The 19,810-nt window shown below is 37.2% G+C and overlaps 2 protein-coding genes across 2 annotated transcripts in view; both read left to right on the forward strand.

Annotated features, from left to right (window-relative positions):
• Window positions 1-1,018: 1,018 nt before the first annotated feature.
• LOC139962405 (uncharacterized) lies at window positions 1,019-18,591 on the forward strand. The gene is made up of 7 exons (XM_071962319.1): window positions 1,019-1,481; window positions 6,055-6,227; window positions 8,314-8,490; window positions 13,852-13,962; window positions 14,923-15,027; window positions 15,628-15,690; window positions 16,013-18,591. Exons 2-7 carry the CDS (start codon window positions 6,096-6,098, stop codon window positions 16,634-16,636), a joined length of 1,212 nt encoding a protein of 403 aa, XP_071818420.1. The 5' UTR covers window positions 1,019-1,481; window positions 6,055-6,095; the 3' UTR covers window positions 16,637-18,591.
• The window catches only part of LOC139962409 (protein mago nashi homolog), a 183,793-nt gene continuing 173,640 nt past the window's right edge, over window positions 9,658-19,810 (forward strand). Inside the window, exon 1 of the mRNA XM_071962327.1 lies at window positions 9,658-9,661. The gene's annotated coding sequence lies outside the window, so the exon portion shown is untranslated. The remainder of the gene's footprint in view (window positions 9,662-19,810) is intronic.

Here is a 19,810-nt window from a genome sequence, read left to right on the forward strand (position 1 = left end):
AATTATTTATAATAATGTCGCCTCGTCTATATATTCATGTACTGAATCACAATAGAATCCTACATTATACACGCGTACTGAAATGTGGTTACCATGGCATGACAATCCATTTGGCCTATGTAATGTACTATATATATTCTCCGTATGAATTGGCAAATATGCAGCAAACGTTTAAAGCAAGATATGCCAGGCTTCATTCAATAACTCAAAATGGCACATAATTTACGTTATAATTGTCAGCATTTGTTGTGTAAGTTTAGTAAACAACATCCAATATGTATACGTCACTTCTGCTCTTATTTTGGATCATATATTTGAAGAAGAAAAGAAAACCCCAAAAAGAACCCCCCCCCCCCAAAAAAAAAAAAAAAAATACGAGAGAGTATACTCAGGCTTCTTTCTTTCCGCCAACCTTACTAGATTGTAGAAAATAATGTTAGATACATTCGTTTGCTTATAATACCGATATCTTTCCGCCTCTAATGATCAATATTCTGTGTCTAAAAGAGTTGTGTCTTTTAATAGCTGTTATTATGATAATCCTTAATATTTATGATACTAGACAAAGATTGACCAGCCTTGTTTTCCGCCCATTTTTATTGAGATATAAATATGACAGAGTGGTCATACCTCTTAACGTGCTTCGTGGGATTTGAAAAAAAAAATCCTCAATGTTGCTTTAAAATTAGTAAAAGATGGTTCAGTATATATATGCAATGAATATATGCACATCTTACGGAAGCGTTTAAACACCATCAATTCCTCAATTTATTTTTAGATTTTTAGAGTATTGTTTATGTTTTTCGTATTTTTCTTTGTCATCGAAATACAGCAAAATGTTGTTCAATTTGTAACATATAGTTTCTCCAATTCTTCCTACAAACTGTTCTGTGAGGAATTAAGTTACCATACTTTGTGTACTGGCCTAATCGTAACATGGAGACCAGCCCATCGTAACCACACAATCATTGACGAAGTATTGTTTTTAATCAAATTCTACTATACCGTAGATTAATGCACTGGTTTCCGTCTTCGCCTGCATCTTCATCAATCAAGTCTGCCCAGTGTGACAGTTCTACTGAATTCCCAGTAATCATTGGTAATAGTAATCAACACTTGAACACCAGCAATGTAGGACATTCTTCCCCGTATCTGATAAATTCTTGAATATTACTAAGCAAGTTCCGTCGGCGAGCTGTAGAAGAGAGTTGAGAATGCTGCTATTCAGACAGACATGTATATGTATATAAATATATATCATGTCTTAATATAATGGCGTAATATCGGGTCAAACAGCTGTCTCGGAACAGTCGTTAAGATTCCAGTCTTTTAATTCGATTCCTTTGTTCGGATTTTACCTTATTCATCGACAACATTCGTGAAACCGAGAGAGGGAGAGAGAGACAAGATTCTAACAAGATTATCAGCTGAATATTAAGATGACGAATCCATCTGATCATTTGCATACATGATGTGTAAGAGTAAGTAGAATTGTTTCAGTCATTTTAAATGATGCATTAAACGCAGGTGTTCTCAAGGTTTTGTCGTATGTATATGCATTTATGTTGCGTACACAACAACGGATTGGAATTTAATATGTCTTTTGTGTAATGGTCGTCTAATTCGATTTACTATGTGTCACAAGCTAAGCTGATATCATAGGTCCAATTACACAAAATATAGGCTTGGTATACAATAGTGATTACGTGAAAGTACATATCGTTACAACTGTCAGGAAATAATTTATCTCATCTTGAAGAATATAAAGATAAATAGTTTATGATTTTATGTAGCGTATATTTACAACTCGTCATCACAAGAACATATCATCTCCTTTGTCTATAATATTTACCTCTGTTATATGAAATGTGTGTAGAATAATATATCTCTCGCTCGTTAAGTTGTATATGTGGTTCAGGCTTTTTACGTTTAATCGTATAACTATTTTGGTAATGATGAAACTATCACGGAATATTGACATTATGGAAACAGAAGCTGTTCTAAGTCATTTAATCAGTTATATTATAAGTGCCATTGGTTGGTGGAAAGAGGATTAAAGGGAGTGGGTTGAAGGGGTGATCGTTAAAATGAAGGGCAGTAGAATAAGGAGAAATTATCATTCAGCCTGGGTCTAGGAAAAAGCATATTACGTTTTCATACAACGTACACGCATATGTAGGGGATTAATCATCTTTGTGAAGAGGCATGCGTGGATTTTAATTAAAATGTTCCTAATTTGTTAGCCACTGAACAATGATTCGATCAAAACCAACCAAAAACCAACACTAAACCATAAAACAGAGAGGAGAGAACAGGAACGGAAAGACAGAAAAAAGAAAGAAACACGAAACAGAAAATCGAAGAGACGGAAACCCCACACAGACAATAGTTCAACGGCAGTAAGAGAACCACAGACAATATAAAAAAACAAGATAGGAAATCAACCAAGCATAACGAACTGAAGGTCAATTAGTCGATACTTTGTTCTGTTTATCCATTAGCCAAAACAATCATGAGGGTTGTATATTCACTAATCATGCATGGAGGTATTTCCGCGGGTCTGTTTCATATCAATCAAATGTAATGAGCGTAATAAATCGTTATCGATATCCCTATAATAGTGATGGATTCTAGTTTGACAAAATGAAGGTGAATTAAGAATCGTAAAAGCCCACAATAGTGAATGGTGCTATGCTATATAGGCATTTAGGCTATACCATTAATAATGCCTGAGCGAGTGACGTGCGCAAAGGGAGGGGGATTTGTCCTTAGTCGGTGGAAAATGGTTCAGTCGTGGTAGTTTTGCCCAAGTTCTGCCGGGGAAGAATAGGACTACTACTACTGGTGTACCCCCCCCCCCCCCGCTATATTGATCAATATCACACAAAGTAGTTTTAGCAACACCTTGCGTTAAGGGCTATAGACCTAACTCGTTGCCTAAATATGCTCAAAACGCACCATAATATTTGACGTTTAAATTATGACCTTATTTGGTCGTGGAAATTTAATTTATTATTATTTATTAGCAAAACCTTCCGTGAAGGGCTACTTATAAAGACAAAAATTATGGTCCAAATATGCCTCAAAGTGCATTCAATAACATCTAAATTTTTACTTGGGGAGGGGAAGGGGAATACCCCTAGTGACCCTTATACATGGGCAGCACCCCCCCCCCTTTAAAAATATTTCACAATTGGCCCTCTCATAAAGATTCATGTTACTACCTAAACAGACCCCCCCCCCCCCTAGATAGGCGTTAGCAGCAATGACCCAGGTGCAGCCCCCTCCTATATTAAATCCTTCATTCGTCTCTTGCGCTTCCACAAAAATTAGACCCCTATACTTTAATCAGTTGGGGGAAATTCTGAATTTGGCCCACCACCATTGGAATTCTGTGCATACCACCGGCCCAAACTACCTGTCTTGTTGTGACCGATGACCGTATAAGTAAGTATAGGCTAATCTATAGATATATAGTCAAAGTGTGGTAGGTAATAACATCCAGTATATTGACATAAGCCTATTTCCGGTTAACGTTTGACTTTTTTCTTTCTTTTTTTAATAGAAACAAGCATAATCATTTTAGTGAAGTATTGTTAAATATTTACAAATGATTGTATACTTCAGTTGTACATGCCCGGCTTCAACATCTAAACACCCTCAGAATAAACTGATAGAGACCTATACCTTCAGTTTCAGTTCGACGTTATGCATTTCCTCATATGAATTACAATGACCCGATGCTGAAAATATAGAGAATATGAAAATAATATGTTAGAAAATAACAATACTAAACTGAGTAGTTAAACTATTAACAAAGAAGTAAAACCCCGCTGTCTAGTACACAAAGCATGTATATGGTGAAAATAAAAATTTGAAATATTTTATGATTGCTTTGGCAAAATTTGAATGTAGGCATATATACGATGCGTAGTTACTAACACGAATTCAAGTATAGGCTATATGAAGAAGGTATAGCCTACGCCCATTAAAAGCCACATTAACCTACACACTAAATCAAAAAAGTAATGTGGTCTCTTAGTCTAGATAGAAGTTCTCACTAGCTAAACGCTACCCATCACCGGATAGCTGACAAGTTGGCCTTTCATGGCATCATCAAGTTTCCGTATCATGACCGCAGAATGTTTGCTATCAGAGCCTGAAGTTTTCGTCACTTGTAAGCAAACATCTTCACTTAGTAGCAAACAATTTTCCTTCGCTGCTCCTGGGAGGCGTAAAGGAGTCTAAAATTGCCTCAATTGACCCAATTTTTGCACCACAGTACTTCCATTAATGCTCTTCAACATGCAAGTCACAGAAAAAATACAGATCCTGATTGATAACAGGTCAAAGAAGATGTTCTCCTGCTGGTACTTTTCCTAAAGGAGAACAATCGGGCATGGAACGCGAAAAGGACCACAACATATGATGATGTAAATGATGATCTAATTTTATACGTTCATGTACTGAAAACTTACGACCATGTACTAAACATATACGATGATGTACTAAAAAACTAAGATGTACATCAAAACATGCGATGATGTACTCAAAACGTAAGATGTACATCAAAACATACGTTTAGAACATGATCGTATACTTTTAGTATATGATCGTATATGTTTGGTACATGATCGTAAATTTTTAGTACATGATCGTGTATTTCTAGTACATGATCGTAAGTTTTCAGTACATGATCGTATAAAATTAGATCATCATTAACATCATATGTTGTGGTCCTTTTCGCGTTCCATAATCGGGCGGATGGATATGAACTCTAATAGGAATTACGCCACCAGTAGGTCTCAGGTGATACAGAGGGTTGATCATGCCGTTCCCTGGTTCATATTTTATGTAGGCTACCTATATGGCACGTGTGGTCAGGGAATTAAGTCATCCAATTCAAATATCAGTTCCATTAAGGGCTGTGTTCAGAGTTGTTGCTATATATGACACGTGGGCGGCCTCTTATGTTTCATTGACATAATATAGAAATGATGAAGTTATACGAACAAAAAACTGTGTCAAAAGTTTAGAGGATATTCTGGTGGTTGATTTCATTGGTAAAGCTAATTGCAAGAAGTTTCTTCTCATCTTGGGGGAGGGGGAGGGAGGGGGAGGGCTGGGGAGGGGGAAATCCCTAGCTAAAATATCTTAAAAGCCTCAAATTGAATTGACCGTTTCACTTCCAGTTTTATATCATTAATTTAAACGTGACATTTATTGAAGTCAAGTAGACATCTGTCCTTCATATTTCACAACTAAGTTCCACGTACACTTAGGGATTTAAAGGGATTCAAAGGGAAATAAAGGGTTTTAATAAACCACATTTAGAAAGAGTAAATAATACATCACTTAGTAGGCTGTGCTAAGCCTGACGATAACATTCCTTCTATACTATTGAAATCCAAAACGTGATCGCAAAGTAAAGCAATGCGATCCTCTTGAACATTGAACTAAACTCTGTTACAGGTTATCATGCTAACAAATATAATAAAATTACTAAACATTTTCAAATATGCTTTCTTGATGATACAATAAAATGAGTCCCAGTAATACTTTGTAGGGGATTGTAGTAAAGTGCTTGTTAAAACGTTGAACATTATAAACCATTATTATTTAATATATTTTGGGGGAGTAGATGGAATGGTAGAAGTGAAGAGGAGGCTGTTGAATTTATCTTTTCCGACAGATTTCTGAAATTTCACAGAAGTCTGTAACAATGTAATATATTTTGACATTCATCAAATGATAATCCTATACGATGCATTGAATGCACGTCATACTTTGTTTATGATATATGCAATTTCCTTATCAGAATTATATGGAAATCTGAATTTTTTCTATTGAATTTTGCTTTAAGTCATTTTGAAGTATGTACACGAACGTTACAAAACCAGCTCTCTATATAGAAAGGGTATATAAACGCGACAAACTAAAATATCAATTTCTGATTACATTTCAAGTCATTATTCATAATCGTTATAGGTAAATGTTTTAAGAAATATATTTCACATTTTTAAACAGCTTTAACTGAACATTCCCCTTTCACAGAAATAATTGTGCGACAGACGATAAGGCTGTGACAGAATTGCATGATGGGATCGAGAAAAGTCGAAGTGCTGCAGCAGGAAGTAACTACCAAGGGACGCGAGAAGATAAAGTGGGTGAAAAAATATGCAACTTTAAACCGGGACAACAAGGCGCTCATTTTGAGTGATAAAAAGGTAAAGTATAACTAAAGTAACGGCCAATGCTACGGTATAACACCTAAGCAAAATCAAAGGATTGTGAAGAAGAAATGTTTGTAAATATGTCAATAAATTAATCTGAACAACCAAAATAGTTTTCCAGTGTGATTTGGTAGATAATGGCATTATGATAAATTCAGGGGCGGATTGGCCTACCGGTTTTTCAGAGCCCAAGGATGAGATGCCAAGGCGGCGATTTTCTCTTGATCGAGATAGACGTTATAGTTTCATCTTAGGCGCCAATTGCCGCCACTGAGTCGGTACACGTCCGCCACCTGGTTAAGTTGACCTTTGACATGAGATTTCGGGATTACCAAAGGGTCAACAGGTTATCATATCCACTTTGTTCGACAGCTTCCTTGGTATTTATAAACCACTACAATTAACTCTTTAAACGGTTGCTTCTAATTGTTTAAATTTCACACGAGTTTCCAGAAAGGGCGTTATTTACACGGAACCTTTGTGACCCCTTCAGCCCCCCTTACCCCATCCCCGAGTACATTTGACAAAGTGATATGATTCTGAGGTTTGCAGAGCTGAGCCGCTGAAAGCAGCAGTAAAGTCAGATCAAACATTTCTGTTTAAGAAAAGTTACCGGTAAAAGTGTTTTATTTACTATAATAATCAGTTGATGCACACTATTACTGTAAGAAATCGGACAAATGGGTAAAACAACTTATTAATTCCCCAGGCAATGGAAAACCCTTCAATTTGTTAAGTAATAATCTATAATTCTTAGTTAATATATTCCATACATATAGGCCTAAATAATTGCACGGTCAGAATCACCACGTGCCGAAGATTTTAGCGCATGCGCATGTATTATTGACTCGTTGTCTATATCCATCTATTAAGTCAAGCTACAGATGTCCAAGGAATGCTAAATTAATATCATATGCACCCATGTAACCATTTCTTGGACTTTCTAGCATGTAGGCTACGAGTTTGGATTTAGATATTAGGCCTACATATAAAAACAATGAACACACAATCTTAAAATAAACTGTGCATCAAACTTCCTTCCTTTCACTAAGAAATCCATTCTCAAAGCGATAGAATGACAAACATTTACCGGAAGTGTAGTTGTAGGTCATGACCTTAGGATCTTCCCACCGTCTAGTAATTTCCCTTTCACAGCCCTTGACTGAAATTAGCACAAAATAAAACTTAACGTGGGAAGCCAATAACAGCCACTTAGAAATTACCATAGCAACCATTATTCATTATAGGCCTATGTCTTTTTTATATAGCATGTCCTGTACAACAATATGCGTCATGTGTTAGTAATGGTCATACCACATTCGGTGCGTGTTGCATGCCTATATCTGGTTTAACTACAATTTCTAGCTTATTCGTACTCAACGATGATGATAAAAGATGAAAGATACTTAACGAAGCATGGACATCCAATAGTTTTTTTAATGCAGAGTTTGACGGAAATAAATTTCGATCATGTTGCCCGAACAGCATTATGACGTCATAAGTACCTGATGTTATTACAAACAAGGAAATAAGGGCGTCAACTTGAATCTTCTTCTGTTTAACAGAGACACATCCTCTGTGCTATGCCAGTATAAACTATGGGAGTACACATTTAAACTTTTCTATCCTCGGTCCCAAACATGCTCCCCTCCATCCCTCCGCAACCAAACGTTTACATATTTGTGACAATTTAAATTCCACCCCCCCCCCCAGACCACCCTGTTAAAATTTATTTTATATGCCAACCGTTCATACGTAATAGCTGTTACCGATAATTTCTCTACCTTCTGGTCCATTTCTACCAGAATACAGTATCATCTCCTAGAGTGATAACTCAGATGTACTTACAAGCCGCCTCCATGTTCTACACGACTGTGAATATTAAATTGTCATATACGCCAAAGAATTCCATCTTACTTCCCTTTTTGCGGTACAGACTAACAATGAAGAGACCCATGCTTCCTCCTTTCTCCTATTATTTCTAATCCAGTATGTTTATTGGATATACATACTTACCCCACTAACTGAACGATATCATATCCTATAACAAGCAGCCCATTATCGCTCTTTTGCCCCGCAGTTGCAGGATGACGTCACACCATCTGACGTGAAAGCTGCAGCCGCAATACGCAAGATAGCACTGAGCACAGACGTATTATGCATACCGTTAGAGTCGGAGGAACACAAGAAGACTAAACGGCGATTCTTAATAAGAATTATGTCGGACAAAGAAAGCCAACCCGAGCCAGAATTAGAGGTATGTTGAATTGGATTCTTTTTTGTACAATTGTATGACTTATACAACAATATGTCGAAGTATTTTGTCGAACAAAGACGAAAATGCCAGTAGGTCTTACAGCATATAAAGACGACTGAAGTACAATTGCGAATTCAGAAGTCATGTTACAAAGAGTAGGAGGCTATATGGATGTGTATATGATAGTGTAAAGTGATTACTTTGACGTATCAAGTAAACATGAATTTAAAATTCTCCTTCATCTCACCAGGAGCTGATCTCATCTTCTTAAACTGTTAAGGCTTCGATTATTTCCCCCATCATAGTAAGACTTGTGTTTAGTGTATATACAACATGTATTGTGCAGCGTGTACAATATAAATGGTTGAAGTATAGGGTTAAATATTAATAGATTATTGTGAAGGGAAGTATGCTATATGATTTTAATAGTGATACAATATCACTAGGCTATAAACTATCTCACATGACTACGGTATCGAAGTCCATCGCTACAATGGATTTTATATGCTTTTCTTTCAGTAGCTTTATAGGAAGCAGTTTAAATATTTCAATAGTCTGGATATACCATCAAAACAATGAGATATGAATGTCATATAGGGATATACGTGTAATTAGTACAAAGGTTAAGCCAACAATGATTTATACTGAACAACACACGGACTCGCTTTATCATATATTCCTTATTCAGTTTTGTGTATATATATATACGTAACTATAGGCTATACTTGGCGCCCATTTGTTGTTCACACTTTCTTTACTATATATTTGTATATCTTACATGGGCAAACTAATGCGAAAGCAAAACATTCAATTACATTGGTCAAGGGGAAGCTTCAGGAATAAGGGGACACTTTTTGGGGGGAGGGGGGGTTGTACAAACTAAGCTGGTTACTGAGCCCCCCCCCTCACCGCCCTCCCCTTCTCTCCATCTGCGGCGAAGAAACAAACTGAACATTTTAAACCCAAAATGCACTTAGACTAAAACATTGAAGCTATGAACACTTTTTGAGGATATAAAGTGTATTCAACTCCAGTTATGTTATATGTACATTATAAGAATCGCTTATACGTGCTGCGTTGTTCTTATCGATATAAAAACCCTAATATAAATAAACATACAGTTAATTGAGACCTTCGACCATGTTGTCTAGTGTGCAATCGTGCACTGTTCCAAGTATACAAAAGCGAAAGAAAGCCTAGTCTTTCACGAAAGATGAGGTGAAATGGTTTCAGAACCCCTGATGAATCCCTTGCAAATTATTTAAAGGGATGCTGGTTTGCAAACCGATGGCGTTCAAACAAAAACTTTTGAGTGAGAGTATTCCGGGAGAAATTCCTTTTAGCCATCCAGGGCAGCATTGGGTACGGGAGGAAGGTTGAGATGGGAGAGAGAGTGGGAGAGGGGGGAGGGGGTGAGGAATAGGTGTACCTATTAATGACTATTAACTTATGACTGAAATAGCTAGCCCCACCCCCTCCCTACCCCACCATAGTTCATCACTTTTCAAGTTCAGCCTATATAAGCTTCCATATTAAATGGTGTACAATATTTAACGTAAGATTCTATTGGTCACATATTATATTTAGCGTTATAGAAACACCGTTCGAAGGTACGAAAGTACAAGTTCGAAAAAATGCACATACCTGGACAATGTCTATATGGCGCAATAATGTAATCTCTTACATCACGGATAAAGAGAAATATACTTTCGAAAACCAAACAAATCGATGAAGCTATTTTGGTCGATGTAAGTTGACGAGAACAATTGGTCTAAAGAGAGCGTGATGATTAAAGATAAACGACGGGTGAATAACATTTGAACACTTTCATATTATATGTATACAATTACATTGGCGCGTACTAAATACGGGCACACCGTAATAATTACGAGTCGTTTCATAATGGTATAATTTAACTTTAACTAGAAACTTCGTGAAATTAGTTTGATAAGTTAATGGCGTGTAACTATGGAGAGGACATGATATTTCATAAATTAAAGGTCAAAGGTCACAAATATTCTAAAAGGTCAAATAATGGTCACTGATGCTCAGATTTCAACAAGCAGTCAACCTCGGCGACGCATTATGCCTCACGCACTGAGATATTTAGTTCTCTGATCTGAATACTCGTCAATTTCCGGGAGTGTTCGGGACACTCCGAACGTGGCAGGATTGGAAAGTACACTTGAAAAGTGTTAGCAATCTTTAGCTTGCTAAGATTTGGGGGCAACAGTAATCACCTTAAATTCGCCTAATAACGACTGTTCAGTCCTCAGTCTATATTGTTGGGTTGTATACACATGTATTAAGTATGTATACTTAATATTAGTTCTATAATTATGCAATAGCATACTATACGACAGACTCCTGCAGTTGAAACAAATCTTCATAAACTGTAATTTCGTGCCATGCTTTAAAGCACTCATACTGTCAGTATCAGCAATACAAATATCCGTCTTCTATCAGATATACATTAGAAACTGTTCATACTGAGAGTAAGAGTGCTTTGAAGCATGACATGAGAGGACAGTATAGAGTGGTATTAGCATTAGGAAAACATGTACCAATTGGTTGTACGCTAAAATACGATACACGTGAACATACCTCCACTGTGGTATATACAGGAAGTCTCTGATTGTGGTACAACAGTATATGACTTCTAAACATTCTTCAAAAATTCGTTGTGGCATATTTCAGCTTAAATTAGTGTGAGAACGTCGGTGCCTATTCCTCCCTACCAGTATAGTCCTACTATAAATTCATCTTGAAAAACACTTATGTATAGCTATAAGCCTATAACAGGAAGAATGAACACTGAAATCAAGCAAATATTTATCCAATAGTCATTGTCCAAATCAGAAAAGTGCGGGTTGGCTGCCTTTTAATGTGAACTGCTTTTACAAAGTTCTCAACGACTATGGTACGCCGTATCGGACAAACCTTGCCTATAAACGACAGGCACACATAGCAACGTTCTGTTCAATCAATGCTTGGTTGTAAATGCACCCCCCCCCCCCCCCCCCATCGTCGCTTGATAGGACTAATATGAAACACGTTTACATTGTGGTGATATAGGCCGATGTAGGTAAAACATTCAATTGGTTAGCCATGCAGTTTAAACAAAATATAAAATAACGCGGAGGTAACATTTATGACTCAGAAACAAAGAGGAACTTGTCACGCAATCAAGTGAAAGTTTCATTTCCGCCTAATTCCTATACATGCCGCTTCGATATAATGTTCAGTTAAAGTTTTGTACAAGAGGTTCAGTTTGTACATTTTACACAGACGCTCATTGACACAAAACCATGATTTGATGTAACTTTACTCTACCGTACGTGTTAATAGATTATAACAACACAAATGAACACGTGTGCATTCATATTCTAATACATTCATTTAGAAAGTACAAACTAAGTTAATTTCATTTTTGTTAAAGGAACAGTACAATTTTGAAGTAATTAAGTCCATTCCCTTCCAAAATATAAATAAATAAATAACAATAACAAATACAGTACCAGATCTTACATGTTACCTATAGAGCTAGGTTACCACACCTATCATATAACACACAAAACACAAACAAAGTCAAATCAAACCAAAGCAAAGAGGAATATAAACTCATAATCTTTGATGAGAAGAAGTAGAAAAAAAACCCAATTACTTGATAAATCATATAGGGCATATCAGCCTCCCTTAGAACTCGTACAACTTGTGATACGAGGATTTCAACCCTTAGTGTATGTAATCCTATAATACAGTAGGCTATTATATATCAGTGTTTGAACTATGTAAATATTTCCAAGAACACGTCTACATTTATATACCGTGTGCTGTCTGTGGCAACTCTATACCGGGAATGTCAACACATTGACAAATGACTCATCCCCTGAGGCGTTCCTTAATTAAATTTCTGAGTTGGCCTGGGCCTACCCTTTGAAACAGACCTAACCTTACAGCCTACACTGACTCACTATAACCATAACAACTCCCTGCTATAACACTGAATTAATAAAATGCGAGGGTCTTGTTCGCGCATACCATGCACGCTCTACGGAGATTGCCTGCCAGCATGAATACAGCATATACATGCAGACATGCCATTAAAACCAAAATTTTGATTACTTTCATAAAACGCATGCATGGCAGTTCGTTCACAGTCAGACGGCAATTGATTTATACTGTGAAGGCATACATGGTATCTAGGGAAGATGAACGTAATGTATAAGGAACGCCGTAAAGGACATTATGTTGTGGCAAAACGAGGTAGCATTGTACCGTAAGATTGACTGCATGTATGCTGAAGGACTGATGTTATGCGTGTCAGAGGGGTGATTTGAATTTCAAACGATCAAAACATAACGCAAGAAGTATTTGGGAAATGATTTCTGAAAATGATTCAGATTGATTTGAATCTGTTAGAACTCTTGTTTGTATTCTGAGTCTTACGTCAAAAGGGAACTTGAAATAAATGACCCCACCCCCAGAAAATAAAAAAGTTGATTCCGTTTCCGCTACGAGGTATGACGAGTTAGTAAAGGCCTGTAGTCGTTTATACCATTGATTGTCGTGGGCGGCACAACATTATTGATTGAATGTAACCCTTTATCAGTTTCTATTTGATAAAATGTCCATTTGATTTGATTTCCTGCGATATGCATTTTTTTACACAGTTTCCTATTTCTTTTCAAATAGTATTACACTTTTTCTCATGAATCGACATTTGCGAGAATGTGAAAACAAACAATGTACACCCCTTTTAGTTTATATAACTTTCCTGTGTTTATCAAACAAGAGAAACGAAAGTATACAGTCTATGCACTTCCTCTTTAGTAATTCATAGGGCTAACTCTTTAAACCTGTTTTTTGGTCTTATTGTGGTTAAGGTTTCAATACATATTAGAGGAAGAAAAAAATTAGTCATTCGCATACACTTTCTTTTTCTCTAATATAAACAATCGTAACTTCCATCTTTGAAAGAAACTAGTAAACAAAATAACGATATCAGTTGTATCCGCGTTTAAGTCGTTAGGATAGTATCATGCCGGTTACTTATAATTCTGGAGCATAGCTATAATATATAACTTTTGTCTATGTGGAAGGTATTGGCTACCTCATACAGGCATACATTAGTGCGGGCTGCTTGGGTGATTAATTTCCCGTTATCATTCTTTATTGCCTATCCCCCCCCCCCCATAAAAAAAATGACGCCCTGAGTGACTGAATTACATATATGAAATATGCTTGTTAACAGAGTTAGGTTATCTCAGTACGGTAATTAATTAATTAATTAATTAATGACCCATGATTGATTGCTTGATCGATTGATCATTTAAGTAATTACCGTACTTCTCTTCACAGGTCACGCTTAGTGTCAAGTCAGAAGAAGACAAAGATGATTTGGTTAAAGAAATCAATGACATCATCAATGAACAGAAAGAGCCCGTTAATGACGAAACTATTACGTTAGAGGTTCGTAGGCGCTATCTGAAATATTGTTTGCCGTAAAAAAAAAAGTGGTGCTGGTATTCAACCAAACCACTCTTTAGGAAAGTACTTGAATAATAACTGCTTTTGTCTCGTTATTGATGTAAAATTACTTCTTCTCTACTAGTTTTACGGTACATATAGCTGGTTAATAACGAAAGTTAACGAAAAAACAACAAACAACAGGCTAGAATTCCACTCTTAAATCGCTGTTTGAGATTGTCCAGGTGTGACCAGTGAACTAATTAGAGTGTAATTCTAAAAATTTTACTTCACATAGATTGATGAAATATCTTCGATATTTAGAGCTATACTTCTCCTTGGCGGGACGCGTGATTTTTTTCCCCAGGACGAATAAGGGCATCGCCAATCAAATCCATGGATTCCAAACATGTGACGCTTTTTCAAAAAACATGTTCTGAATCTTTTTCCTAGTTTTGACCCCAGATTATGAACGACAATCCTTCATTTTCATAGAACTGGATCCCTAACCCACTTTCTAAACCCTAACTCTGATCTCAAACGAATTTGTAAATTCCTGAAAAACCTGAAACCCTTATCCGTCCTGGGAATAAAAATTAGGTTGGCGGGACCACTCTTTGTTAAGATTGAATTTTCGCTCCTCGAGAAATGGTTCTACCTGGCCACTATCCGAGATTTAATTCTCACGCTTTGGAAATAAGAGTGTATATAGGGCCACGTGGTTGTACAAAAGCATTGTGAGCATAGGCTGGTTGCTCATAATTGCCTCAATTGTCGTACATGCATGTCAGAACACTTAATGCAACATCGTTTTGTGGGGTTCAAGGGTACTTTCGTGACGAGAAAAACAGAACCACTTAATTGATATTTAATTAACAACCGAATGACGAATTAAACTTGAGATGTTCTTAATATAGGCTATGCGACAAAATTGTTGTTATATTTGTTTAAACTTTGCTATAGGATCTCGACGCAATCATAGTTGAAACAGATGCCTTAAATCACCTTAACAAGACAAGACCAAAGTTCCAGGGCAGGAGACGACCTCAAAAGAGACCCAGAAAAATGGTAAGATTAATGAAATGATAATACTTGATATAAAATACTATACATATGGCCTAGATAATAGTATTTAATTGAAGATCTCATCTGAACCACATAATCAGCGATGCTTATACTTAATTTTTCATGAGGGCCAGAGGAAACAAAGTTTGGACCGAAGAGTCAGATGGAATCAAAACCACATGCTTCCATGAATGACCTCTGTGCAGGATGGGCCTAATGCATTATGGGAGTCTCCTGCATGTCCAGATAACTGCAAGATTATGTACCGATTTTCGTTTCGCGAGCAGAGCAGGGAAGGCAAATAAGGGGGTGAGGGATAGGAGAGTGGAGGGGAGGGATTGGTACCATGAATCGTATTATTTATGTAGTTAGGAACAAACCAAGGACAACGTTTACACGTGCTAATTGCTTTAGACGGCTATACATGGGGATTTATGCATGTCATGAGGGGGGAGGGGGATCTTGCACTGGCACACCTTCTCCCCCTCCCCCACATCTGATGCATTCTCTCGCGGGGTTTAGAAATGGGTATACAAGCCCAGCACTGCATCTCATGGTATTGAAGTTTGACAATTTTTTTGGTTACATTTTTTTTACTCCTAGCTTGAAGATATTGATGAAAATGCAGAAAAGAAACAGAAAACAGACATTGACTTGGATTCACCGGTAAGTGACGTCATTGTCATGGGGTAGTTACGTTTCCTTCCTAACGTACAGGATGGTTAAACATGTAGATTATACGTACATCCTATATGAGATATGTGTAATAATGATTATGACGTTCATGATGATGATACGATGACGAAGCATATTACCTCAAAATGAAAGCTCGTTTTTACTCAACTGTTTCCGCATTACTATCCCAGTTTCAATGTAGTTCTGTCAATACACACATGGAGGCTGGGGCAACAGGTTTAAGTGCTTAACTTGTTTAAATTTGACTATTAAACTTAAATTATGGGGGATGTTTATATTTGTCACATTTTAGGTGAAGTCTGCATGTACTGATGGCACTGACGGGGCGTCATCTTCGGGACTCGGGTTGGACTCGGAAACCGATGTAATCAGTAAGGATCCGTCCAGTTCTTGTTCCCATGACAACCCTAACGAGAATGATAACAGCCAAGGGCGAAAATACAAACGTAAAAGTAAAAAACCCGGCTCAAACCAGAGTCCAGTTCATACCGAGGTAAGACGGCGACCGAAAATCGACCGGGGTACCTCCTTGTTAAAGAGGCTTAGCAATCGCCTCTCTCAGGTATTCGGGCACGGCCCGTCAGAGGAAGCTGACAAGATTGATGGGCCTGAGACAAGTCCAAGCTCGAGCATGCGCAGAAAGTCGGAAGATTCCCTCGATGTACACACGGTGGATATAGAGATCGGAGGCAATGACGTAGACGAGAATCTGTCGCAAATTTCGACAAAAGCGGAAAGACTTTTGTCCTTAACGAAATCTCTGCAAGATGATTTAAGAAACGGAGTGAAAACTGGCGACCTCGTGCAAACGAATTTGAAATACATACGACTAGCTATGAGACATCTGGAGAAATCTCTAGAACACATGTCTCTTGTGGAATCGGAAAAAAATCCTAACAACGTTCAAGAAGAGTAAAATCATTTGAATTGCCAAATAATTGTAAGAAAACTCCATGCCATGCACACATCTGCATTGGCTCTACAGCCTTAAACATACATTGAGATTGACCGTCATCGATCGATATTGATGACGATTTGTGACGTCATACCTCCTTCGCCTGTGTTCACAAGTGTTTACGTAATCGAAGAAAGAACGTCTGATTTTGATAATTACTAAAGGGAAGGACTCTTTGGAAACCTTTTAAAGGCGTATTCAAATGCTTGATGTTGAATGGTACTGTGCATATTCATATCTTAGTACCCAAGGTAACTTCATTACGTAATAGGGTTTAATACTTTCTTCGATTTGGTGTCTGAATCGATCATTTTGTACACAAAATGCAATCTTAATATTTTTGAATATGATTTAAAAAATCTTTCTCTTAAATATGACGTTTACTAGCACTAGTTCTTGATTGATACTGTAAACATAATTATTAATATTTATAATTACAAACATTGTTTGCAACCTGTCTTTAGGTACTGAACTGTAAATTCTTATAGCGATGCACAGCATACAGTACACAGCCTTACCAGTGGTGTAGCGATTAATATATGGGCCCCGGTGGTCAAGGATTCAGAAGCCAACGGGACGGGTAAGCGAAAGCTAATAAGCGTGCTCGAAGCAAACGAATCAGTACAGCAGGTTGTCGCGTGATACCTTTTGTACTTGGCTGTAAAATCAGTTACTCTAGACAACGATACAAAATAAACAATCGACTGTCGCTAGATATCTCAGTCACATGGCGTTACCGAATTTTGTAGGGGCTTTAGGATAGTTATGAAGCCTCACAAATAAAGGAGATTTGCTGTCTCGAACCTTGCCCTAAATATAGTATACTTATACTCTGTGTACAATTCCTCCCCTGTTTGGCTGTTCACTCTCCACTGTTGCCGTCCGCCATTAACAGTGGAGAGCTGGGTGGGGGTGGGGGTGGGCGATGTGGGAGCGACAGTTAAAGAGAGCAGCAAGTAAGATCGTAGGAAGTGCTAAGAAGACGGGGGGCGGGGGGGGGGGGGCGGCGAAATCAGGCTCGCTCGGCAAAGTATACCTCAAGACTGAAAGAAGATACGGCAAGTGCGTGTGCTTTCCATTTCGTGAAACGAAAATAAATAAATAATAAATTGTAACTAATCTATTTTTAAAGTTGTAAACGAGGGGGTGGGGGGGGGGTGTCCGAAAATGACAACTGCAGCTCGCTTCCGTTAACGATTTTCACATAGCTAACCTTTGAAATGGGTAAATTATGTGAAGTACCGTAACAAAGGGTAACCAAAGTTACAGATCAGAGAGTGTAAAGATGGTTTTATATACCAGGAAAGAAAAACCTACGTCCAGTTACGCAGGTAACGATGCATTTAGTTTTGAGGAGGTGCACCTATACCAGTTAAAAAACAACAGTTAATTAACCAACTCTAAATATCGAAGTAAAATAAAGTTCAACAACGTAAACCACCGGACACGAAGGTTGTCAAAAAAGACATAAAAAATATGGAATACATGATACACAGTTGATTTAGTAAATATGTGTTTTTTTTATAAACTTTAGGCCTAAGTAAAAAATAAGTTATTTTGTCTTAAAATTATCAAATTATATCACTTTCCCGGCCATCAATAAAATTGCAATCAAGAAATTTAAAACAAGATGATCCCTTGCCACTGATGCACTTAATCGGGAAATTTATTGAAAAATTATTTTGTATTAATGTGTACATTGTATTATATCATAAGATTTTCTTTATGTGTTTGATATAATATGTTTTTTCTGTTGTCTATTTCTACGTTTTCACATTAAAACCGTCTTCTAGCAAGCTTTAACGAGATGCAATGTTACTAATGGTGCAATGTATATAAAACTATATACTCACTGCTCACTTCTTCTTTTTGTACAATTTTAGACGTTCAACACGACAAAGCACATGTTAACGTTTTACGGCGTATTTCTGGTATTTATTGCATTATTGTTTGTAATAACTTGATAGCAAAAAATACAACCATAAATCTCGGGGTTAGGTACATTGTTCCCCCCCCCCCCCCTCTCTCCCGCCATTATGGATCCAACCCAAAGTTGAATGAATCCCAGTAAGACACCCGACATAATTATCTGAATATCAAAGATACAAAGTTTCGATCTGATTTTCGATTGAAATTTTCAATCTAATTTTCGATTGAAAATTTAGTTGGAGGTCGGAATCTCTGACATAATCATGTTTTCAGATAACATATGGAGTTTTGTGCATGTTAATTATTGATTGTAATACTGAGATCAATGACGATACAGACATAAATCTCAGGATTTGTTGTCTTTCCTCTACCCTTCCATCTACCCAAAACTTAAGAAGGAAAATTTCATTTAAAAAATCTTACATTTGAATGTCGAAATCTCTGACGACAAATATACTTGCACAAACTATATACTTATTAATACGCAACAAAGTGGCATAAGTGTGCAATTAGCATAGGCCTATCACTAATTGCTGTCGAGTAGATCTGCAGTATTTTAATTAATTAAGTGGTATTTTCAATCAATTAATCTAGAGATTAGAGATATAAATAACTTAAGTCAATACTTTCGATTGGATAGGTCGACGTCTGAAATGAAGACCATTCGCTCCAATTTTGCACAGAGGGGGACCGGCGAGGACGATAATTAATCCCTTAAGACTGTTATGCCCCGCTCCGATGGGGTCGCGGAGGTACAGTGTTAGAGACAGGGTTCTAGCATCGTGGTTTAGATTACTGAATGTTTCGTTTTCGTTCAATGATTCTTTCCTGGTCATTTTCCTTAGATATTACACAATTTTCAGCCCTTATCCTGTTACGTCATCAATGTTACCACGTGGCAATGGTGATTTTACGACCCGGTGCAACATAATTACCACGAACTGAGCATAACGTTACTACTCAAAAGTACGAAATAGTAAGAGCTTGAAATTTATCTGACTTCAAATCATGCCGAACGGTGCATATCGGGTGGCATTTACTATTTAGGATGCGCCATCTTTCTCTCCAGCAAGGCAGTTTAACGTGTGCATGTTACAAACCAGACTCAGAGATTCTGCCTCATGTACGATCTTAAATTGCTTGAATATTACTGCAAAAGAAGCTTATCTTGGTATCATACAGCTAGAACTGACGAAAAGCGTTGTC

Source organism: Apostichopus japonicus, chromosome 21, assembly GCF_037975245.1.
Source record: "Apostichopus japonicus isolate 1M-3 chromosome 21, ASM3797524v1, whole genome shotgun sequence".
Taxonomy (NCBI): Eukaryota; Metazoa; Echinodermata; class Holothuroidea; order Aspidochirotida; family Stichopodidae; genus Apostichopus; species Apostichopus japonicus.